General features: G+C 43.0%; 1 protein-coding gene across 3 annotated transcripts in view; it reads left to right on the top strand.

The window, feature by feature from the left end:
• Window positions 1-26067, top strand: part of LOC124612636 (mothers against decapentaplegic homolog 4) — a 168705-nt gene that overhangs the window by 43874 nt on the left and 98764 nt on the right. For 2 of the 3 annotated variants that reach the window (XM_047140933.1, XM_047140934.1), the window contains exon 6: window positions 18749-18886. The exons of the other annotated variant lie outside the window; for it this stretch is intronic. In XM_047140933.1, coding sequence (XP_046996889.1) covers window positions 18749-18886 — 138 coding nt within the window. The remainder of the gene's footprint in view (window positions 1-18748; window positions 18887-26067) is intronic. 3 annotated transcript variants of the gene reach the window in all.

Below are 26067 nucleotides of genomic sequence, written 5' to 3'. Positions count from 1 at the left end.
GCGACCACTGTGCTGCATTCTGTGTGGACATGACAACCAACTAGCTGTCTGTCCGCATGAATGGCCACCGACAAACTGTGGCCAAGAAACAAGTGGACCACCCTGCTGCTGAGTACACTGGCAGACATGACATCCTTCATTACAATGACTGCTTCACAGCCTGTGCCATATGGATCCTTTCCACCAACACCAGCTTTTCTGAATTGCACACTTGGGAACTTTCCTTGCAATATGTCGTACGTTCCCATAACCCTCATGACCTCAGCCTTCCTTAGTCATTGTCCTCTCCCATCCACCCCCTTCGCTGTTCCTATTCCAGCACTACACAGCCCTCATTCCTCCATCACATGCTGTCTTCTTACTTCTCTCCTTTCCCACTATCCCCCACCCTCTCTCCACCTCATCCCTCCCTCCGTCTAACCTCCCAACTGCACATAGCTGCCCTACCCTCTTTCCGCCTCATCCCTCTGTGCTCCCCAACAGCACGTCTGTCTGTCACACCTACCCTACTATCCCTCCCCCTCCCCACCCCAGCCTCCTCCTTACTCCCACCCAGTTGCCACTCCCACCATGCACCAGTGCTGCTACTTGCAGTGTTACCTCAGTTGCTTACGACTGCAGTCATGCGTGTGTTAGTTGCGTTTGCATGAGTGTGTATGTATGTGTATTTGCCGTCTAATTCTGATGGAGACCTTACTGGCCGAAAGCTAATTTGTGACAGTCTTTTTGTTGTGACTATCTGTGACTCAGCATCTCTTCTATATGGTGAGTGGCAACTTTCTTTTCACAATATTGTTACATTCCACCCTGGATTTTCCATTGTTAAACTTCATAGTTTTATCTTCAAGCCTCTGTGAATTCAGGTTTTTCAGCTTTTCCATGGTGCCCTTCTGTGGTTCATACAAAGCTGTCGCCTTTTCTGCTGGCCTTCATCATATATGTTCATTTCCTGTTATAGCCCTGTTTGGTATGTGTCCTTAGCACTTGGGCAATATTCTAGGACTGGCTGCCTGAGAGTTTTGCAAGCAATCTCCTTTATATATTTTCCCAAAATCTGAGACTATTTGATCATTCCAGTTGTTAGTCCCACAAATTGTTGCACTGAGATATTTGTATGCATTGCTTGATTTCATTTGTGACTCATTGAGTTTGTTACTGCATTTTGTGACTGCAGAATTTTATGTTTCTGAATGGTTAAACCAAATTGCCAATCTTTGCACTACTTTGAAATTTTATTAAGATGACTGGATGCTTGCGGAACAGTGCTGTTGCATGCATTTTGCGTGTTGTGCTTGAGCCAGTTGCCCACTCTCCTGCCCTCACACACACCGTTAGGGCTGTACAAACATCTATACTAAAGCTTGGCTGTTTGACTGCCCACATGTCAGTTGTTTGCTCACCATGCCCACCTGTGCCTGCAGGTGCCTTCCTGCCCACATGTGGGCACTCAAGGCGAACAGCTTGTGTTGGAGGGTCCCACGAGTCACAAATGTTCTGCTAGATATGTCAGTCACTCTTGTACATTTGAGCCATAGTTCCTGTATATATTGATGCCCAGAGCTAACTCTTTTAAGAGTTCCTGCTTGAGGGATTACATAATTGTGCGTTTATTTATTTTAATGGACATAGAAATCTCTCTACTTATTTTGATTGTCCTTTGTACTTTAGTAAACTTTGCTGCTGCAACTGCCTCACAGTCACTGACACAAGTCTCAATATAGAGATCCTCAAAGAGTCCAGGTTTCTTGTTTCCATTGTGTATAATATATTTCCATCATGAGGAAGCTTCTGAACTATTTGTCCAAAGTACTTTTCAGAGAATGTGTTTAGTGTTGCTTCACAAGATGTCTGTTCACATCCACAATTTATAAAACTAATTTTCCCAGATGATAGCTGAACGATTAAAATGTCCTCCAATGATGGTAGTATGGGTGGAAAAGATATGCATTAGTGAGCTAATGTTCACTGAAAAGTTCTCTGTTACATCTGGGTGTGAGTCTGGTGTTCGATAGAAGGACCCAGTTACAAGTTCATCCCTGCGCTGGATACTGAGTCTTGCTCCAGCAATCTCGCCTGCAGCTACACTATCTGTTTTGGTAGAATTGAGTATTGCGTATACTTTGATGAATGTCGTACCTCCATTTCCCATTAGCCTATCCTTTCACTATACACATAGTTTAAACTCAAAAAACTGCAGTTAATGTCAAATTTTAGCCAACATTCTGTATGTAGGATTATGTGACGATCACTGCTTTTTAATAGTGCTACACACTTTGGAACTTTGTTTCAAATGCTTTGGCAGTTGATCACTAGTATTTTAATTTCTCTTCTCTAAGCTGCACTTCTTTGGATTTAATACATTGGATCTCCTACAGCTATCATTATTTGGAGAGCTACCTAATCTAATATACATTTGTGGCCCTGCACACCCCACACACAGTTAGTTTTCTGGGTAATAGCTATTGATGTGTGGTGCACTCCTGATCCATTAAGGGGTATCCTACAGTTTTCACATATAGATTGCTTGTCTAGGAAATCACAGCCTAACCTGTCCTAAAACCTTCAAAGTCTGTGGTTCAGGCCTTCCAAATCAGTCAAAATCAGGAAACAAAATCTGTTCTGGGGAAAGTTCTGCAGATTATGAGCTTCATTATCATTCTGTGAACATGACTGGTGTTCTTCACATTCACCGCCAGTTGCTAGAATGATTCAAATGTTACCTTGGAAGCCCAGTTGGCAGGTATCAATGTTTCCAATTTGTATGACAATCTGCAGCTGATTGCACCATATTCTCTCAACTGTCACCAGAATAGCCTCTTCAGGTATATGCACCACTGCACAAGGTGATTCTGCTTATCATTTGATGCAGTTTCTCTAATGGGTACCATTATTCACTTTACATTCTAACTGCCAACAATTAACACACCCCTACCAACTGCATCTACTTTCCATTGACGTAGGACACTGTAGACTTCCCAACAGGTAAAGGTGCCTCACTGGCTCAATTTCACTGGGATCAGCACCTCAAATTTGTTGGTAGAACAATGTGTGTAGTTCTCTGAATTCTCCCTGGTCCCTGCCTTCTCCATTTCAGGGTTTCTTTTTTTTAATTTCAGCGTTATTTACTGCCAACTTGTTTCTCTTTTCGATTACTTACTTTCGATCTGTTTAACCACTTTCCAATTCTGTGTTGAAAATGAAACTATACCTATCATTTACAATGTATTTATTACACCATACACATCATGCTTATTTACATTATGCTAACTTGAAGATAAAGGGAAAACATTTATATTATACTTGATAATTAAAGAAAAAAAGCTATTCCAAGCAGTATGTTTTCAGCCAAATACTGTGGACAGTTTTTCAGATGGTAGCATTGTCATGATTTCTAGCCTTCTGAGAGACTGTGCCACCCACCTGTCAACACTTCACTGCAGTTAGAAAATAGCCTCACATTCTGTACACTGGAACACTGAATCCAAATACCCAGCAGTGAAAACTACTGATTACCAACTTCGAGACATTTGTCATGTCAACATATAATTGGCATGGCATGGACATATGCTTTTCAGCGAACATCTGAAGAAATTTGCACACCTTTAGAGTATCTGCACTATTGAGACCAGTCATTCCAGGTACAGTCTGCAAGATCCTTGCAAGGTCTACATTAATGGGTTTCAAGCCTATTGTCTTTGTGTTTAAACATGAATCTAAGGCTTTGAAGACTGGTTCGTTTGGATCTGTGGCCAAGAGAGTTGACAACCTCATCTGAATATGCAATGTAGTATGCTTCAATCCCTCCTTAACTTCTGTCTGAAATACCTCCCCCCCCCCCCCCCTAGTCTCTCTCTCTCTCTCTCTCTCTCTCTCTCTCTCTCTCTCTCTCTCTCTCTCTCTCTCTAATCGTATTTGTTTAATCACCAAAATTCCTTTGCTCAGTACTCAAACATTCTTCAAGCCATTTTAACTTTCTTCAAAGTGTGTGCAAAGTGGAACATTTTGAACCCTTTAACAAGGCAGTCATAGTAATGAATTCACTGACATATTCTTTAACAAATGTAGTCTTCACAAGACTCCAGTTCACTTCATCACCCAACAGGGAATTACCACACTCTGTACCTGCATTAGACAGCTCTCACATATCATCACTGTGGAAGAATTCAATCATGTCTTCAAAATATTCTGCCAGTGGTTGTGGAGAACCATGGGTCCAGGATGTTAAAATGGCTTATTAAATTCCTGTAAAAAAAAGTTTGCAATCATATTCATTAAATATACCCAGCATTTAACGTGGTTTAAATGATCACCTATGATTGTTTTCTAACAGTCAGCAAATTTGTTCATGTATCAGGCAGTGTCATTCATTGCAGCTTTCACATTATCATACTGTATATCGTATTTGAGAAGATGCCTAAAATTATACAAGCACAGTGCATTGAGTTTGCTGCTTCCAGAACTTTTGTAAGTGCAACAAAAACTTTCTTCTCATACAACATTTCAGCAGTTTTCAACTGCACAGCAGAGATACAAACCAATTCTGTTGGTGGGCTCATTGGCTAATATAATAACATATTTACCTGCTAGTTGCTCCATTACATCTTTTCATTGTTGTTGTATCATAGCTTTTACACATTTTGTGTTACCAGCATGTAATAAGGATCTTTTATTCTGTTACATACCTGGCTTTTTAAATTAATTTGGTACTCTACTAGAGCACAATTTATTAAATGTTAAGTTTTAACTTTTATTAGGGAGAATGTCAAACTGTATTTAACCTGTTAACAAAATGCAGCCTATCTTCAATGAAATCATTCTTCTGTTGCTGAAAATCTTTGTTTTCCGGTTTGTGGAGTGAAATGGGCCCGATAACTACAGTTACTTTTCTTCTTTTTTGCAATTTCAAAGCTGCTACTAATTGAAGACTGCCACTTTATTTGCAAACTGGACTGTTCATTTTGTTGCATGTACACTTTTTATTTTGCTTGTGTTTCAAAATGGTGTCTTTGCTTAAGAAAAGAAAAGAAAAAAGAAACTACTGCCTTATCAGGAGCGTAAAACCCTTCAGTTTCAAATTCCCACACCTTGTCATCAGCAGTCACTGTAGGCTTCAGCATTTTCACAGTTACAAATTACTTCAGCACATTTGTACTTCACCGAGTTTAGGATGCAATGAATAGAGACAGAATGTGATCTAACTTGAGATTTCATGATAATTTTAGAGAAAACATTGATAGTGCTGCACTGTTGCAAACTTTGAACATTGGGGTGAAACAGCTACATGACCAAAAAAAGGAAAGGTGAGATGAACAACAAAAAGTTGTATGTATTTGTGTCTGAATTGAACAATTATGTTGATATTAAATCACTTTTCATAACATAGTACAGCAGAGCCCCACTAATTCAAACCCCGGTAATCCGAATGTTTGGTTAATCCGAACATGAAAAATGTTAGTCTAAGTATGGAAAACTGTGCAGTAAACTGCTGTACATACACACTATTTAAATTTACACAGTACAGTAAACATGTATTAGAAAAAATGGCAAGAAACATTAGGTTTAAACAATGCATATCAATGAAAGAAAAGTTGTCAAACTTACTAAAATACAGTGGACGTTTTGCCCTACTTTTTAGATGAAAAAAATTCAGTCATTGTTTTTTGGCATAATGAAGAGTCTGTTATATAAGGCATAGCTGCGCCATCATCTCATAAACATCAAATCAGCAGGTTTAGCAGTGGGCTGTTGCTCCAAATAATGTAGCACAAGGTCAAGGGCTTCTGCTGCGTCACTGTGTGGCACCAGCTCTCCTTTGTCACTTTCAAGCTCATTATCACTTCCTTCACAGCTGTCCACCTCTTCCTGGTCTTGAGTCACAGCAGCAACTAAATCAGTGTCAGTCAGGTTCTCCACACATGCCCCATCTGCTGCCATCCACTCGTCTACATCACCTTCACTAGCTTCTTCACATCCAGTGATTGTCTGTATCATTTGTAGTAGAATTTTCTTTTCATTTTCAACTAGGTTGTTCTGAAATTCAAGTGTGTCCACACTTTTCTCCACGATTTTCTCAGAGTCTTTTCTGAAATATTCTGCCATGCCTCAGCAGCCCAATAAACAACATGCTTCACATTGGTCTTTCTTATTTTGTCCACTAAAGGAATGCTATCATCTTGGATCAGCATTCTTAAAAATTGTTTTCTGTAAATCAGTTTTAATGTTTGCTGTACGCCCTGGTCCATCAGCTGTAGAAGTGGTGTAGCACTCAGTGGCAAAAACTTCATCACAATTTCTCTGTCACATAATTAATCAGTGCTGGGCGTGAGATGACACATTATCAATCAAAAGGATTGTATGGGGAGACAAATGATTTTCCTGGCCGTGAAGCCATTCTTTGAACAGCTTACCATCCATCCAACCATCCATCCATCCATCCATCCATGCTTTTTTCTGGTTGCAATAATATCTGGGCAGCGACTTCATGTTGCTGTTTTTAAAAGCTCTGGGCCTAGCAGATTTGCCGATCAGCATTAAAGGCAGCTTGTGAATACCAGCAGCATTACTGCACACTAATAAAGTCACACAATCTTTGCACATTTTAAAACCAGGAGCATGGTCTTCTGCTTTTGATGCCAGGCTTTTTGTTGGCAATGCCCTAAAATTAAGGTCAGTCTTGTCAGCTTTATAAATTTGTTGGGGAGAATACTTTCCCTTTCTTATCATTTTTACAAACTCACCCAAGCATTCCTTCGCTGCATTACAGTCAGAAGAAAGTTCCTCTCCAGTAATTGTTAGCTGATGGATTCCATGATGTTCTTTGAATCTGCCCAGCCAACCCGAACTCGCACTAAAAGACTGATCACCACTCATTAACTTGTTTAGGTAAACAGCCTTCTCCTGAACCAGTGCTCCACTCAAAGGAGTTCCCCTTTCTCTTTCCTGCGTAAACCAAAGCAAAAGAGCTTCATCCACTTTATCACACTGGGACTGTTTCAAAGACTGCCAAATTTCAAGTGTTTTTCCTGAAGACGTTGCAAAGCTTCACTAGGCTCTTCTTACAATCACAAATGGTTGCTTTGCCAACGCCCAGTTCCATTGCCAGTTTAGATACATTCTCACCATTGTCTATCCAATTCAAAGCATTCAGTTTTTCTTTGAGAGTTAACGTTGTATGTTTCCATTTAGTCTTGACGAAAATACATACACCACTACACCTGAACGAATAAAATAAACTGTTACGCGTGCCAATGATTGATAACTAACGTAACCAAGCACTTTGCGAGCCGACTGGCAGTGCACTGACCTCAGACACTACAAAGGTCTCCACAATGCACAACAACAAGGGCAGGGAGTGAGAGAGAGCCATTGTTCCCACACTTGTCCCCATTTGTTACCATGGTGTATCTATTTATCTGCTTGGTATACTTCATTCTAGAAACTCGTAACCGTAATTCCGGCTAATCCAAACGAATCAGTGATGTGAACGAGGTCCGGTCCCAATTAGTTCGGATTAACAGGACTCTACTGCACACATTACAAGATAAGTTTACTCTCTGACAGATAGAGAGTTTGTTGTGCTTTGACTTATATGACGAATGCTGAAATTTTTTGTCTGATAGAAATTTAAATTACATAATACTTTTACACATTCACTAATGGTAGTTTTGTTACAAAAATAAACATTAGTGCTTATGAAGCACAGAGTTCAACCATATATACCGCTGTCTATTGTGCACAATACTCTTTAATCACTCATGTTGGCAGCGACTGGAAGCAAAGTGCTTTCAGTCTCACTTCTTAACATGGGGAGTGAACTGTTATTTTAAACTAGATTATTTACCACAATCAGTAATGATGGAAAAGTTAGTACCTGATTTCAATGTTAAATAGCTATCAGATGTCACTGACATCTGGAGATGTACAATGTTTGTTACCTTCGAGTAGTGGAAACTGCTATTTTCCACATTATTTCTTTAATAACTACCAGTAACTTGTTATCTCACTAAAATTCACAGATTTTGTGTTACTTCATTAAATAGTGCTGATTTCACACTCTTCATTATGTTGTTGTTGAAATGAAATTTTCCTGTGGTATGTCCTGTGTTACATGTATAGGAGGCAGTATCCACAGGAAAGGATAGTATTTGAAGTGATTTTTATATTTATTATAAGTGTGTCTTGGTAGCACACCCATTCACAGCAGCTTCCAATTGCTTGACATGGGAATCCCCAGCTGCTTACAAACTGCAACTGACTCATCTCATTCCCAAGAACAACAATCACAGTCGGGCCACATCAAGGTTTGGCATGTTTTTCTAAACACTAAACAAATAATATGAAATTAATCTCAATGATTCTATTGTAATTTCATGATGATTTATGTTATGAGGATAACAAGTTACTTTTAAGAGCTGAAGCTACAGTGCCCAAGAAAGTGATTTGGGCCATAATGAGAAAAAAAACATGGGATAAAATTTACTACTTACCTGGAGCTACCTTTACAAATTCAAATATGTCTCTTTTTCTTCTTTTGTTGAGGTTGTGTGTAACAACAAACTTGAAAATAGTGGTGATTTACTGCAATATTAACTGCTGTGGAAGAGAGAATCTAAATAGAATACTATATGACAATTATAATTTGCACTGAACACTATATTATGCCACAGCAGTTAATTTCAGATGAGCTGTATTTGCATTGCAATTACAATCTTTATTACAAACACTTTTTTTTTAACAATTAGGTCAACAAACTAAAAAGGAGTGGAACTATTGAACTAATCACATTGGTATCTATACTGCAACTAACAGAAATTGATTTTTCCAAACAAGATAGTACTGCTGTAATTTTTAGAACATATTACACACAATATTTATAAATATAATAGAGGGAAACATTCCACGTGGGAAAAATATATCTAAAAACAAAGATGATGTGACTTACCAAACGAAAGTGCTGGCAGGTCGATAGACACACAAACAAACACAAACATACACACAAAATTCAAGCTTTCGCAACAAATGGTTGCTTCATCAGGAAAGAGGGAAGGAGAGGGAAAGACAAAAGGATGTGGGTTTTAAGGGAGAGGGTAAGGAGTCATTCCAATCCCGGGAGCGGAAAGACTTACCTTAGGGGGAAAAAAGGACGGGTATACACTCACGCACACACACACATATCCATCCGCACATACACAGACACAAGCAGACATTTGGAATGACTCCTTACCCTCTCCCTTAAAGCCCACATCCTTTCGTCTTTCCCTCTCCTTCCCTCTTTCCTGATGAAGCAACCGTTTGTTGCGAAAGCTTGAATTTTGTGTGTATGTTTGTGTTTGTTTGTGTGTCTATCGATCTGCCAGCACTTTCGTTTGGTAAGTCACATCATCTTTGTTTTTACAATATTTATAAACATAGACATGCACTGGAATTCAGGGGGTAGTGATTGTGTTGCCAGAGATAATGCAACCAAAATTTGTTGAAGGACAAAGGTTATTTACAGCTGACTATACAGTACAAATTATGTCAGGAATAGCTAAATCGCTACTTACCATGAAGATGACACATTAAGTTGCAGACAGTCTCAATTAAATAACACTTACACATTAACTTTTGGCCACAGCCATCAGCAGTAAAAGAAAGAGAAGCACACACCATTCATTCACACAAGCGAGCACGTCTCATGTACACAAGATCACCATTTCCAGCAGTTTCCCCCCTGCGGGTTCGGGGGTTAGAATAGGCCCGCGGTATTCCTGCCTGTCGTAAGAGGCGACTAAAAGGAGTCTCAAACGTTTCGACCTTATGTGATGGTCCCCTGTCGGGTTTGACCTCCATATCTCCAAATTTTTCCGAAGAGCGAGCTGATTGGGGAAGGGTGCCTTACTTGGTGCATTATGTCCGTGTTGTGTTGAGAACTTTCGCCATCTTATTCGTCGTTGCATTGCAGTCTTGCCCGCTCTCCATCGCTTGGGCATGAATGCGCTCCTGCGTGCACTTTCTGCCAAGCACTGTGCAGGGCCATTTTCTGCACTGACGTAGCCCCCTGACAACACAGGGATCACTCTACTGATGCCTGCGCCGTTAACTCCCCATGTATGCCAAGGAGTAGATGCCCATCTCCCTGGGGCATCGGGACTCTCGGCAATGGCCATCCTGCCAGGTGGCTATTGCTGTGGCTGGGTGGCACCCGTGGGGAGGGCCCTTGGTCGGAGTAGGTGGCATCAGGGCGGATGACCCGCAATGAAGCGTGGTACATCATCTCTCGCTGGCGGCCAGCCGTCAGCAGTCTCTAAGCGTTCCAAAGCTCACTTTAAGGCTAATGTGTATGACCCCAAATCGTTCCCCTCCCTCGCCACACCATGGGAGGAACGAAAGGCATTGCATGAAAGTGAGACGTATTCGCCCAGATATCTTGTCTGTACCAGAGCTGATGGGAAATCTTTTATGTCTGTGAAGCCTCAGTTCTTTGTAGAGCATTTAGAGGACAAGTTTGGGGAGGTGGAGGGCTTGTCCAAGATGCGGTCCGGATCGGTGTTGATAAAAACGGCATCCTGCACCCAGTCGCGGGCCTTGCTCGCTTGTACTAAGCTGGGGGATGTCTCCGTCACTATCGCGCCCCATAAAAGTCTGAATATGGTCCAGGGCATTATCTTCCACAGGGATCTCCTTTTACAGTCCGATGACGAGCTGCGCGCCAACTTGGAGCGCCGCGGTGTCCATTTCGTCCGGCGCGTCCACCAGGGTCCGAGGGATCGTCAAGTTGCCACCGGTGCCTTCATCTTGGCCTTCGAGGGTGACACGTTACCTGAGAAGGTCAAGGTGATGGTGTACCGTTGTGATGTCAAGCCTTATATCCCTCCCCCGATGCGGTGCTTCAAGTGTTGGAAGTTCGGCCATATGTCTTCACGCTGTGCTTCCGACCTCATCTGTCGCGATTGCGGTCGACCATCCCATCCTGATCATCCCTGTGCCCCGCCTCCAATCTGTGTGAACTGTGGTGCGCACCATCCGCCTTGCTCGCCAGACTGTCTGATTCTGCAGAAGCAGCGGAAGATCATGGAAATCAAGACTCTCGACCGCCTGACGTACACTGAGGCGAAGCGGAAATATGATCGGCTTCATCCAGTGCGCATGACAGCTTCTTATGCCGCAACTGTCACTCCTGCTACAGTTCCATCCGCTCCAGTCAGCTCTCAGAGTCGAAGTCCCACACCTGCCCCCTTGATGGTGGGGGGCACTAAACCCCCTGTTGCCCCTGCTCCATCTCCTTCAGGAGCAACACCCCCCCACCCATCGGGGACATCAGTTCCCCCTTCCCAGCCGGAGAAGCGTAAGACTTCTTCGGCTACTATCGTAAGGAAGGGGTCCCTTGGGGACCTCCCTTCCCAAGTTCCGACCGGTACCAAGGCCGAAAGCCGCAAGTGGCTTAAACAACCGCCGGTCCCTGGTCGTCGGGACACACGGTCGTCGTCTGTCCCTGAGACTGACCCAGTGACGCCCTCCCAGCCGGAGCCACCAAAGGCACAGCGCGAGAAGCAGAAGAAGAAGAAACTCCCCAAGGCTACCGACATTGCGGTGGCACCCATTCCACCGCTTCCTACAAGCTCTGCGTCTGAGTATGAGGTGGAGATTCTGGCGTCCGCTGAGGACATGGATCTCGCCAGTCCCTCGGATGCAGTAGATAGCTGTTGTACAGGTGGTGACTCAGTAGCAGCAGGGGCCCCGGAGGCGTAATCTGCCTCGCCAGTCCCTTCACGCCTTTCCCATCCATGGCTAATACCATTCTCCAGTGGAACTGCAGCGGTTTCTTCCACCATCTAGCTGAGCTCCGCCAACTTATCAGCCGTCATCCTTTCCTTTGCATTGCTCTGCAGGAAACTTGGTTTCCAGCACTGCGAACCCCCGCCCTCCGTGGCTATCGGGGTTATTTTAAGAACCGGGCAGCTTATGAAAGGGTGTCTGGTGGCGTCTGCATATATGTCCTTAACTCTCTTCACAGCGAGTTTGTACCTCTACAAACAGCTTTAGAGGCTGTCGCTGTTCGGGTGTGGACGCCACAGGCTATTACCGTCTGCAGTATTTACCTTCCACCTGATGGTGCTGTCGCGCAGCATGTCCTGGCTGCTCTGATAGCCCAACTGCCGCCACCTTTTTTGCTGCTGGGCGATTTCAATCCCCACAACCCTCTATGGGGTGGGACTGTCTCCGATGACCGCGGTCGGGCCGTGGAGCATGTGTTGGCTCAGCTCGACCTTAGCCTCTTGAACACCGGTGCTCCCACGCATTTCAGTGTGGCCCATGGCTCGTTGTCGGCCATCGATCTCTCTATTTGCAGCCCTGGACTTGTCCCATCCCTCCACTGGAGAGTGCATCCTGACCTGTGTGGTAGTGACCATTTTCCCATCTATTTGTCACTGCCCCAGTGTCATTCTTCTGGGCGCCTGCCCCGCTGGGCTCTCCACAGGGCTGACTGGCCGGCTTTTACTTCCGCTGCAACCATTGAGTCTCCCCCACAGGGTGACATTGACGAGGTGGTCCGTGTTTTAACCACGTCCATCATTTCAGCGGCCGAGGCTGCCATCCCCCGTTCTTCTGGCCTCCCTCGGAGGAAGGCTGTCCCCTGGTGGTCGCCGGAGATTGCTGAGGCTATTCGCGACCGTAGGCGGGCTCTCCAGCGTCATAGGCGGCACCCGTCTCTAGAGACCCTCATCGCCTTTAAGAGGCTCCGTGCCTTCGCCCATCGTCTTATTGCACGGCGTAAGCAGGAGTGCTGGGAGTGGTACGTCTCATCCCTGGGCTCCCGTGTCTCCCCCTCGCTCGTGTGGTCCCGGATCCGGCGGATTTATGGATCCCAGACCCCTACGGGTGTCCCTGGGATCTCCCTGGCCGGCGCTGTCTGCACGGACGCTGCCGCCATTTCTGAACACCTTGCTGCGCACTTTGCTGAGAGCTCTGAAGCATCTCTCCAGGGACTGCCAGAGACACATCCTCACCATCTTTAACCGCATTTTTAGCGAGGGCGTGTTCCTGTCGCAATGGCGAGAGGGTCTTATTGTCCCCATCTTGAAGCCCGATGCGGACCCACAGGCGGTGGACAGCTATCGTCCCATTACCCTCACCAACGTTTTGTGCAAATTGCTCGAACGTATGGTGGGGCGGCGTTTGTGTTGGGTCCTTGAGTCGCGCGGTCTCCTCGCTCCATCCCAGGGTGGCTTCCACCAGGGCCGGTCTGCCACGGACAATTTGGTGCGGCTGGAATCTGCTATCCGTACGGCCTTTGCCCGACGTCAGCATCACGTTGCTGTATTTTTCGATCTGCGGAAGGCGTATGACACCACATGGAGGCATCACATCCTCGCCATGTTGCATGAGTGGGGTCTTCGTGGTCGGCTCCCGGCTTTTCTTCAAACCTTTTTATTGCGCCGCTCTTTCCGGGTGCAAGTCGGTGCCGCTTCTAGTTCCTCTTATATACAGGAAAATGGGATCCCGCAGGGCTCGGTGTTGAGCGTCTCCTTATTTCTAGTGGCCATTAATGGCCTGGCTGCAGCCGTGGGGTCGTCGGTGTCTCCTTCTTTGTATGCCGATGACTTCTGCATCTCATTTAGCTCCACGACTACGGGAGTCGCCGAACGCAGGCTGCAAGTCGCCGTTCGCAAGGCAGCATCATGGGCTCTGACTCATGGTTTTCAGTTCTCTGCAGCCAAGACTCGAGTTATGCACTTCTGCAGGCGTCGGACGGTCCACCCTCATCCTGAACTTTACCTCGACGGCCACCTGCTTGACGTGGTGGACACTTGCCGCTTCTTGGGACTCGTGTTTGATGCCCGGCTCACATGGGTTCCTCATGTTACTCAGCTGAAGCAAAAATGCTGGCGGCACCTCAATGCTGCCTTAGCCACACGTCTTGGGGTGCAGATCGCTGCACGCTGCTGCGATTGTACAGAGCCCTTGTGCAGTCCCGGCTTGATTATGGGAGCCTGGCCTATGGGTCTGCGTCACCCTCAGTGTTGAAGTTGTTAGACCCCATACACCACTGTGGGGTTCGGTTTGCCACTGGCGCTTTTCGCACTAGCCCCGTGGATAGTCTACTGGTGGAGGCCAGGGTTCCCCCGCTGCGGATTCGCTGCCATCGTCTGCTCGCCGACTATGCTGTCCACGTGCATGGCTCGCCAGGCCATCCCAATCGTCGCCTGCTTTTCCCTGCCATGGTCCTCCATCTGCCCGAACGGCGACCTAGGTCTGGGCTTTCCGTAGCTGTCCGCGTCCGGTCCCTGCTGTCGGAACTGGGGTCATTTCCTCTTCTGCCTCCCTTCCGGGTCCGTGCACCTACGCCTCCCTGGTGTTTGTCCCGGCCGTCCGTCCGTCTGGACTTGGTACAGGGACCCAAGGACTCGGTTCCGCCTGTGGCCCTCCGTCGCCGTTTTCTTGCGCTCCTCGCCTCATTTTCGGACTGTGAGCCTGTCTACACTGATGGTTCCCTGGTTGATGGTCGCACTGCCTACGCTTTTGCTCACGCTGCCCATGTTGAGCAGCACTCCTTGCCGGCTGGCTGCAGTATTTTTACTGCAGAGCTGGTGGCCATATTGCGCGCTCTTGAGCATATGCGTTTCTGCTCAAGTAGGTCCATCGTCATCTGCAGTGACTCCCTGAGCAGCCTTCAGGCCATCGACTGCTGCTATCCCTCTTCTCCTCTGGTGTCCTCTATTCAGGAGTCTGTTTCCGCCATTGCCCGTTCTGGACGTTCGGTGGTCTTGGTTTGGACGCCAGGTCATGTTGGCATCCCGGGGAACGAACGTGTTGACAGGCTGGCCAAAGGGGCGATCGACGCCCCAGCTTTGGAGATCGGCCTCACGGCTCCCGATCAGCAGCTGGTGTTGCGCCGTAAGGTGCTTGGGATGTGGTCTGCTGAGTGGCGAGGCTTGACAATGCCTAATAAACTGCGGGCTGTCAAGGAGACGACCAATGTGTGGCGCTCCTCCCTGCGGTCTTCTCGCAGGGACTCTGTTATCCTGTGTCGGCTCCGCATCGGCCATACATACCTGACGCACGGCCATCTTTTGCGTCAGGAGGATCCCCCCCTGTGTCGGTGTGGGTCCCGGCTGACGGTCGCCCACATTTTACTGGAGTGTCCCCGACTGCGCACCCTTCGGCAGTCTTTTAATTTCCCGGGCACCTTGCCTTTGATTTTATGTGACGATGCCTCCATGGCTGACAATGTTTTACATTTTATCCGTGCTAGTCCTTTTTATGGATCCATTTAGGGGGGTCCTGCACCTTTCCGTTTCTGTGTCTTTTGTCCTCGCGTCTCTCCATATTTGTTGCTGTTTTGGTGTGTCGTCGGATGGTTGACTCTTTCCCTTTTTTGTTGTCGTGGTCAGTCAACCAGTCTCCGGCCATCTTCTTTTCTTCTATTTCTTTCTGTCTGGTATTCGTCTGTACTCTTCTTTTCTGTAGTGTTCGTTGCCTAATTTGTGTTCTTTAGCACCTGGGGGGGGGGGGGGGGGAGTCTCCTTCCCCTTAGGGTTTTATCTGCTCTGCGACTTTGTCTCACTTGTTTTTGGAATGGGGGACTGATTGATGACCTTAGCTGTTTAGTCCCCCTTAAACATCCCAACAACCACCATCCAGCAGTTTGGACAAGAATGCGACTGTCACGTGGAATGGAAGCAGCAGTCTAGAGGGGGTAGGGAAGGGGAAGGGATTGCAGTGTATGAGAGGGGGAGGTGTGGAGTGCTGTGTGGTTGTGTGTGTAGGGACTACACTGTGACAGTACTATGTATGTGTCAGATTTTGCTCTGTGGCTACATCTCTTAAAACTGTAGGCCTACATTCATACTGTATATCTGGTCTTGTCAGTTACTGTTTATTTTATTTTTATTTTTTATCACATATTGAAGTAGATACTGGTTGCAGAATTTTGAATACACAGTCTTGTGCTGGTTTCAATCTTCGCATATTTGCTTTTGCTACAGTTCTTATTCTGTTTTATTGTATTATATGAATAGATTAGGACCATTTACTTGAAAATTGTGCTTCAGCTGTACCATCATGCTGCACCTCTACCTTATGTATCGTATTTTACATGATGACTTTTTGGTCAAAATTGATTGTATGTGTTGGGTGCGCAACCTGCACCTGCTGACCCCATCACCGGTAAATCAGTGATGTCAATGATAAATTGACTTTGTCAAAGTAGAGATCTATAATCACATGAATACTGAAAACTGCGCATGCACGTGAACAGGGATTGTAGCATTGTCTGCTGATGTCAGAAGCTAACCAATTCTCATCATGCACACTCATGGTATAGTAATGGATTGTGTGCTTTTGTGTGTTCCTAATGTTTAGTTTAGGTTTTGCTTTGTTTTGTGGCACGCTGCAAAGATATTTTTCCTATAGTGTTGTCTCACAAGAGAGACCAAATATCTGAAAGTAAAAAGGTATTTAGGTTTCATTGAACCTGGACAAAGCAAATACCTACACTATGCGTAAATAAGAATGTAAACAGATCAAAATTTTAAATGAAAATTGTTTCAACACTGGAACAGTCAACTCTGTTGAACAAGAAAAATAATTTTCTATGTTATTTGGTTCTTAGAAAGAAAACAAGGCACAAAGCATAAAATAAAAAGGCATTATTGACTGCCTTCTAAAATAAATTAAGCTGTTTTGTAATATAAGGGAGGGGAGGGTGACATTTCACCAATTATTTAAGTTGTCAACCATGTTGAAAATTTACCATATTTGTCCAGAACATTCAGCATGTGTTGCTTTGATCATTAGAAAACACTATTTTTGTTGCTAATTCCTTGTTCCTGTTACAATATTTCAACTTTTCGTAAGAATAATTGCCTCTCATAATGTTGCTTTCTCTGTTCGGATGCCAAACTGCAGAGCAGGCAGCTGTCACGACAAACACAATCTTAACGCTGACATATGAACAACTGTCAGAGTGGACAAGTGAGACTCAGTGTAGGAATAATATGTTATGGGCAGTGCAGCAGACTAACTCACTACAAGTAGTTGACTGATGCAAGAAAGTCATTCATTTAAAAGGGGCTTATCTCTTAGTGCAGCGACTCAATGTGGCATGGACTCAACAAGTCATTGGAAGTCCCCTGCAGAAATATTGAGCGATGCCACCTCTGTATCCATTCATAATTGCAAAAGTGTTGCCATTGCAGGATTTTGTGCACAACCTGACCTCACAATTAAGTCCCATGTCGTGCAGTCTTGGTGGCCAAACCATTTGCTCAAAGTGTACAGAATGTTCTTCAAATCAGCGACGAACAGTTGTGTTCTGGTGACAATGTCGCATTGCCATCCATAAAAATTCCATTGTTGTCAGGGAACATGAGGTCCTTGAATGGCTGCAAGTGGTCTACAAGTAGCCGGACATCATCTTTCCCAGTCAATGATCACTTCAGTTGGACCAGAGGACCCAGTTCATTCCATATAAACACAACCCACACCATTGTGGAAACACCACCAGCCTGTACAGTGCCTCATTGACAACTTGGATCAGTTGCTTCATGGGGTGTGTGCCAAACTCATACCCTACCGTCAGCTCTTACCTTCTGGAATTGGGACTCATGTGACCAGGCCAGTTCTCTAGGGTCAACCAATATGGTCACAAGCCCATGAGAGGAACTGCAGGCAACATTGTGCTGTTACCAAAGGCACTTGCATCAATTGTCTGCTGCCGTAGCCCATTAATGCCAAAATGCACTGTCCTAACTTATATGTTCATTATATCCCACATAGATTTCTGCAGTTATTTCACGCTGTGTTACTTGTCTGTTAGCATTGACAACTCTACATAAACGCCGCTTGCTCTTGGTCATTAAGCGAAGGCAGTTGGCTGCTGCGTTGTGCATGGTGAGAGGTAACGTTGGAAATTTGGTATTCTTGACACACTCTTAGCACTGTGGACTTGGAATATTGAATTCTCTAACGATTTGTGAAATCATGAGTCTAGCTCCAATTACCATTCCACATTTAAAGTACAACCATAATCATGGTGGAAACCTTTTCACATGAATCACCTGAGTACATATCACAGCTCTGCCAATATATTGCCCTTTTATACCCTATGTACAAAATACTACCACCAAGTGTATGTGTGCATATATCTATGCCATGAATTTTATCACCTCATTGCATTTTCGGGAGGTGAACTAGCACTTTCTCTCTGTGACCCATCCCCCTCCATCTTTGTTTACCCTCATTCATACTATATGCTGATCTTTCTTATTCTGGTGTCCAAGTGACTTGCCCTTCCATTCTAACCTCCCCCAACATTTTATTGTCTCTTCCCTGAGAAAGAAACTATTAGTGCCGAAAGCTAGGTAATGTGTCACTTTTCCTTTTATATGCATGTAACAGTGGTACTGTACATTTTGGTTCTTGGAGATAAATACTGGCAAACTGTTCTGTCTCGTAATTTAAATGGTAGTTTTGCATGTTTTACTTGCTTATAAAGTTTATAATTATTTGTTTGCACAATATGAAGTTAAAGATAATTGTATTCTGTTTGCTGCTTTGTAGAGATGTTTGAAAATAGTTTTGTTCACACTTTTTACAGTTATTTCAATTGATTATCACTGTAGTATTTCTGTTTACCTGAATTTGATTTTCATAAAGCTGTAATTTCATAAAAGAGAATACTCATATCATTTTTTGCAAGATTATTTATGCTTACTTTTGTTTTTATTTTTTTATTTTTGTTTCTTTCTTGTCTTTTGTTTTCAAGTTTGTAGCAAGTACCCAAACCCTCCGTGTCCACCAACTGATGTACCCCTCTATGGGACACATGGACGAACATCAGAGTTGGAGCCTTCACCAGACTCTTGTCCTCGTTCAACATGGGTCCCCACACGACTTTCTCATTGTAAGGGTGATGACACGCTGAATGACTGTTTGTTGTGCTTGATGTCATAGATGCATTATATTGTAACTCAGATAAACAACACATATGTCATTGATAATCCACTATAATGCCCTGTATTTCAAATTTGTTGTGAGGTATAATGAAACCACTCTTATACTTTCATTTTACGCTTGGAAGAATAAACTTAATTACACTCGGTTACTGTTTGTGATTAAAGTAAATTATAGTTAGTAAGATAAAATTTTGTTCAGCTCCACACATTATATGTCTGCTTGTGTCTGTATGTGTGGATGGATATGTGCGTGTGTGCGAGTGTATACCTGTCCTTTTTTCCCCCAAAGGTAAGTCTTTCCGCTCCCGGGATTGGAATGACTCCTTACCCTCTCCCTTGAAACCCACTTCCTTTCGTCTTCCCCTCTCCTTCCCTCTTTCCTGATGAGGCAACAGTGTGTTGCGAAAGCTTGAATTTTGTGTGTATGTTTGTGTTTGTTTGTGTGTCTATCGACCTGCCAGCGCTTTCGTTCGGTAAGTCACCTCATCTTTGTTTTTATATATAATTTTTTCCACACATTATAGTATTGACACAATGTCTCAAAAGAAGTTCTCTTCATTTTCTTAGTGACATGTTGGTAAACCACTTATTCAAAGTCAGTTTGAGTTGTTACTTCTCCAGGCCAAAAACAGAGCTACTAATCAATTTATTTATTTACTACCCCACCACTTCTCTCTCTCTCTCTCTCTCTCTCTCTCTCTCTTGCTCGCTCTCTCTCTGTCTCTCTGCAGCCCCTCCTGCCGGAGGTTCGAGTCCTCCCTCAGGCGTGTGTGTGCGTGTGTGTGTGTGTGTGTGTGTGTGTGTGTGTGTGTGTGTGTGTGTTTTTGTTTGTTTGGGTTGGGAGAGTGGGGAGCGGGCAGTTACGCACACACTTGCACCCACAAACCTATTTGTGATCTTCTGTGATGATATAGTGAGTCTGGTTGTACTGACTTGACATATTTCGAGATAGTGTTTGCCAAAATTTGTTAGCAGCTATTATAGTGTCATATTTGCATGTCACTGCTACTCATCAGCGGTTAATTTTGGGCACACAACTTACTCAGTAAATTTATTGGATATGTTATGATTATATAGTTATAAAATTAAATTGTGTTAATATGAATGAATATATTGAATCATTAAGGCAATGGTAGAAATCATACACACTTCCAACCAATTTCTCACAGGAATTCAAACGTGTATTTTTAGTGTTTTTATTGTCTATAAGATTATACAGGATGTGCAAGCTAAAAATATGATTATATAAAATTTAATAACTTGATAAATAATTGAGCTATTTATTGATGGTATGTTTCCACAAGTATGGTATCTGAAAAGTTTTTTTTACACATATAATGCAACTTTATATGCGCACTATTAGTGGCATGACAGAAATCTAATCTGTATTCCACTTCTCTCCGATTGTTTGCAGCATTGCAGGTGTAAAATTTGCAATGGCTGTATGAATGCGGTGATGCAGTTCTGGTAGGTCATGAGGTGGTGCCTGGTTCTTCATAAACCCCCACAGAAAAAAAAATTAAGTGACGTAATGTCTGGGCTTCTAGCAAGCCGAGCAAATGACGGACTGGCAATCCCAATACAGTGATTTGGACATTCGTGATTCAAGAAATCCCTCACAGTGTCCATAAAATGGCATGACGTGCAGTCTACACTCACATTGAAAGCAACATTGTATCAGTGTAACATACTTCAGCTTCGTTAGAGAAAGCACATAAAACACCTTCTGCTGTGGAGTCCACATGGCTCTGATAAGCGTTTACATGAACAAAGCTATTACACGCATGCACAAGTGGTACCAACTGTCACAAACACACACAAAGAAAACATTTTGAGTTATCTCACTTATGTCTCAAGTTACTACTTTTTATATTATTACATGTTCAACCTTGACACCCTGTATTTAAGCAGTTGTGTATAGTCTGTGTCTATGTATGTTGTACATTCTGATTCCAAGCTGTTTTTCTAAATGCATTTGTGACGTTGTACCCAGTATTGATCGGGTCCTTTGGTCTGGAGCCAAGTGGAAGGTCTCAACCAAAGGCTCCATGGTTCTGTGATGGTCTTGGCTGCAGGTTTCTTACCTGTGTTACGGCGTGGAGAATTGGAAGACTTCCCTTGATAGGTCGGGGTGCACTACACAAAGGAAGCAGCTCCTCATTTAGCAGAGTACTTGTAGAGTGCATGTGAGAGCTTTTTAAGCTAGGCATTAGTTTGGAGTCCCCTGATGAATGCACACCAGTCAGTACGCAGAGAGTGGAATCAGACAAAGTAAAGACACTTAGACTATCAGAAGTTTAAAGGTAAATTGTTGAAGTATTCATAACAAAATTACTGAATTTACTGCCCTTTGGGAAAGTTATTGTCCCGAAGGTATTCTCAAAACTGAAAGCTGGCTGAAACCCGAAGCAGAAGGTTCTGAAATAATTAGCAAGGCACGGAAAGTACATCAAAAAGACAGGTTAGATGCCGTAGAAGGGCATGGTTCATTGCAGTTGACAAAAATATTGTGCCTATCGTGGTCAAAACTGAGTCTTGACCATGAAGTTATCTGGACACTGTAACAGACCTAGGTGAACTCAAGTTAAGTATTGGATATTTTTACCAGCTACCCTTTTCCACCATGACAGTTATAGAGTCGTTCGAAGAAAACTTGCGATCAGTAATGTGGAAATATTCAAATTATGCAATATTAATTAAAGTCACATTTAACCTACCGAGTATAGACTGGAACATTTCTGGATTCATTGCAGATGGTGCAGACAGGCAGTCTTGTGAAGTACTTTTGAACATATTTTCCTTAAAACTGTCATGACCAACTAGTTTGACAGTGCAATTGACCTTATTGACGGTGTCAGTATAGAGACAGGGATTAGTGGACATGTTGTCATTGCAACGATGCCTACTAAAGTTAATAAATCCATTAAGAATGCTAGGAGATTATTGTTGCTCGAAAGAGCAGGTAAACAGTTGTTCGAATCATCAAGAAGGCTACGAGAGTATTTTTGCTAGAAAGAGAAGGTATGCAATTGTTAGCATCATCAAGAAGGCTACAAGAGTATTTTTCCTAGAAAGAGCAGGTAAGCAGCTGTTAGCATCCCAGTTAGAAAATGAATTGACACCATTTAGTTCCAGTATGATGCTTAGGGGCAAAGTTTAAACAGATGGTAAATCACTCCATGGAGAGAGGGAGAAGTATGTGTAAAGTAAGTTTATTAAGGATGAAAAACACTAACCATGACTTACTAACAGAATTTGGAAATTGCTGAGGAAACAGAAACTGTTGAACTCTTGTTCTCTTGGTTCAATAAAGAATATGTAAATGTACAATTTGATGTGTCTGTAACGAGATCAATGTGCAAAGCATACAACTACCACAGTCATACCGTAGCCAGTGATGTTGCTGAGAACCTGAGAAAATTATGATTCTATGCGAAATCACTAAGCAGGTCACTCATTGTCCAGTCTAATCTGGCAGTAGAAGACAGCAAAAAGAAACTCAAAGTTTTAAATCTCACTTTTAAGAAATTATTCACGCATGAGGATTGTATAAATGTACCGTTGTCCGACTGTTGTACAGACTGTCAAATGCAAGGTATAGTAATAGTCATCCTTGGATAGAGAAGCAACTGGTAGTGTTGAAAATCAGTCACCAGACCTGGATGGGATCCCAGTTCAGTTATACGGAGAGTACTGTACTGCATTTGCCACTTAACTTAGCTTGCATTTATCACAAATGTCTCACGCAGCACAAAGTCCCCAGTGGTTGGGTAAAAGAACAGACATGCAAAATTACAGACCAGTACGTTTAACATCAGTTTGCTGCAGAATTCTTGAACGTGTTTTCATTTTGAATATGATAAATTTTCTTGAGATGGAAGAGCTTCTGTCAATATGGATGTAGAAAGCATCATGTGGGTGAAACTTGGCTTGCCTTCTTCTCACATTATATCTTGTGAACCACTTATGAAAGGCAGCAGGCATATTGTGTATTCTGAGATTTCCAGAAAGCATTTGACACAGCGCTCCACTGCAGACTGCAGACTGTTTATGAAGTTACAATCATGTGGAATAGGTTCCCAAATATGCGAGTGACTTGAAGACTTCTTCAGTAATAGAACCCACCAAGTCATCCTCTATTGCAGTTGTCCATCAGGAACGAGGGAGTACCCCAGGGAAATGCATTAGGATCAATATTATCTCTATACAGGGTGTTTGGGAAGGAAAGGTCAATATTTTAAACAGTGATAGTATAAGTAATTCAGAACAGAAAATGTTGTATGAACATAGGTCTGCAAATGCTTCATTAGGGAGGTATGGGTATATTGAAAGGAACTTTAATTCTGCAAAACTGATGTGCACAACATGAGCATATACACAATACAACTGGCCCGTAATGTGATTTTCTTGCAAACAATGCACAGGCACATGCAATGTTTATGCTATGCAACCTACCATGTTTTATTGTCATGTGATGTACGTAGTACAATCACCCGTTGTTTGCGCAGTTGTGCTGTGTAAGCCGCATACTTTTTTGTGTACCGGCGATGGATTGGTTAGCTGTGTAGTGTGTGGTGTTCATTGTGTTCGTACAACTGCTGCTAACAATGCCACATGTCTACAGTAATGAGGAATACGCAAATATGATCTATGTTTATGACTTCTGCGACGGTAGTGCTACCATTGCGAGAGAAGAATACTACAGGCACTTTCCGACTCGGTGACTACCTGATCGCAGGATGTTTACCAAAGTGTTTATCACTTTGTGTGCAACAGGCTCTCTCCCAAGAAGACATTTTTCGTCCAAGCATGCACGTCAACAAAGTTTGCAAGAACAGCAAGAAATTATCGCAAGTGTTGAGCGAAGTCCCGGTACGAGCATACGAAGAATGTCCCTGTGTTGAATGTCCCACAGACACGTGTATGGGAAACGTTACATGTGGAAAACCTGTATCCATGTCACATATATCTCCACGTTGGTGACAATGCCCAATGATTTCAATTGTCACTGGGTAATTGAGAATAGTCATTTGCTTCCATGCATAGTATTCACTGATGAAGCCCAGTTTTCGTGACGTGGTATAAACAACAGACACAATAATCATGGATGGTCACAGGAAAATACACACGCTTCAGTGGATAGCAGTTTCCAAGTTCGTTTTGCCATAAATGTTTGGTGCCACATGATTGGGAACCTTTTGATAGGTCCATTTATTATCAATCAGTGAATGACTGGAGAGGGGTACCCACATTTTTTTGGAAAATTCATTTTTGAAACTATTGGAAGATGTTCTTTTAGCCAAGCGAACTGGAATGTACTTTCAACATGATGGTACCCCTCCATGTTACCTTCCATGTGAGGGACCATCTCAACTGCTCCTACCCTAATCGCTGCATTGGCCGTGGCGGTGCTATTAACTGGCCTCCAAGATCACGTGACCTTACACTTTTAGATTTCTGTTTATGGGTTGGATGAAATCAGAGATGCGCAAAGTGAAGGTAAATACACAAGATAAACTGCTTTGTTGCATCATTGGACGCTGCTGAACTGATTAGGAACCAACCACAGGCAATTGAACAAGCAACATAACATGATATCACTAGAGCACAAAAGTGCATTGATGTTCATGGTGGGATATTCGAACCTGTTCTGTGAACTGTACAACATCTGTATGATAAGTGTTAAAGCTGTCTGTAAAAGACATGGTACGCCTTTTTCAGCTGAATACATGTAACATGCATGTTGTAATGCATTATGTACTAAATGCAAAGTAAATAAAAATTATGTAAAAATGTGTAACAGAACTGTATTTCTCTGTAACGGTGTTTTCAAGAAAATTACATTACGGTCCAGTTGTATTGCATATACGTTCACCTTGTGCATATCAATTTTGCAGAATTAAAGTTCCTTTCAATACCCATACCTCCCTAAAGAAGCATTTGCAGACCTATGTTCATATAACATTTTTTGTTCAGAATTACTTATACTTTCACTGTGTAAAATATTGACCTTTCCTCCCCAAACACCCTGAATATAAATGGAAATGTCCTGCCTGACTGACTGACTGACTGACTCAGTGTTGCTCAGCCTAAACTACTAAAGACAGGAACATAAAATTTGGAGAGAGTGTTGATCTTAAACTGTAGGCATTGTTTAAGAAGGTTTTTTCCCCTTCTCCTTTAATTCCATCCATAAGGGGATGAAAAGTTTTTTGAAATTGCTTAGGTAATTTTGCAGCTATAACTACAACAATTGGTATTTGGTTTCTCTGTCAGAAATAAAGAACTATATTTTGAAGAATTTTTGGAAATTTAGGTTATATGGGGGTGAAATAGTCAGTGACAGTTTTTTAGAAAGTTGAACATTATTAAAGAATTTTCAGAGATGCATCTGTGAAAATTGGTATTGTACTTTTCAGTTGGAAATAAAAAAAAAAGTACATTCTTCAGTGTCCTTAGAAACTCAACCCCTAAGAGGGTGAAATACGGGATGAAATTTTTTATGAAACCATTTCACTATGACAGCATTTTTAAAGCTAAATCCAAACAGATGTGTGTTTGGCTTCTCAGTTAGAAATAAAGAACATATATGTTCCATTATTTTTGGAAATTCAATCCCTTAGGTGGTAAAATATGGGATAAAGTTTTTAAGGAAATATTTCATTATGAAAGAATTTTTGAAACTAAATCTGAAAATCTGTATTTCACTTCTTGGTTAGAAATAAAAAAAAGTGTTTCAGTGTTCCAGAATGAGATTTTCACTCTGCAGCAGTGTGTGCGCTGATGTGAAACTTTCTGGCAGATTAAAACTGTGTGCCGGACCGAGACTCGAACTCGGGACATTTGCCTTTCATGGGCAGTGTTTTGGCATTTTTTGGGAATTCAGCCCCTAAGGGGGTGGACAAAGGGATGAAAAATTTTGTAGAAACATTTCCTTGCATTAAAATATTCTTAAATCTAAATCTATGAAAATTTGTATTTGACTTCTAAAGAAATATTTGTTCAGGGATGAAACATTCTTTGGAAATATAACCACAAGAACTCAAAAGGCAGGATTAACTAAGACCTCTGACTCCAGCTACCAGAATTGCTTTTTGCTCAGAAGTACATTTGGAAAAGACTGTGCTTC

Source organism: Schistocerca americana, chromosome 4 (genome assembly GCF_021461395.2).
Source record: "Schistocerca americana isolate TAMUIC-IGC-003095 chromosome 4, iqSchAmer2.1, whole genome shotgun sequence".
Classification (NCBI taxonomy): domain Eukaryota; kingdom Metazoa; phylum Arthropoda; class Insecta; order Orthoptera; family Acrididae; genus Schistocerca; species Schistocerca americana.
Note: the sequence above shows the minus strand (reverse complement) of the source record. Positions and strands in the feature narration are given on the sequence as shown.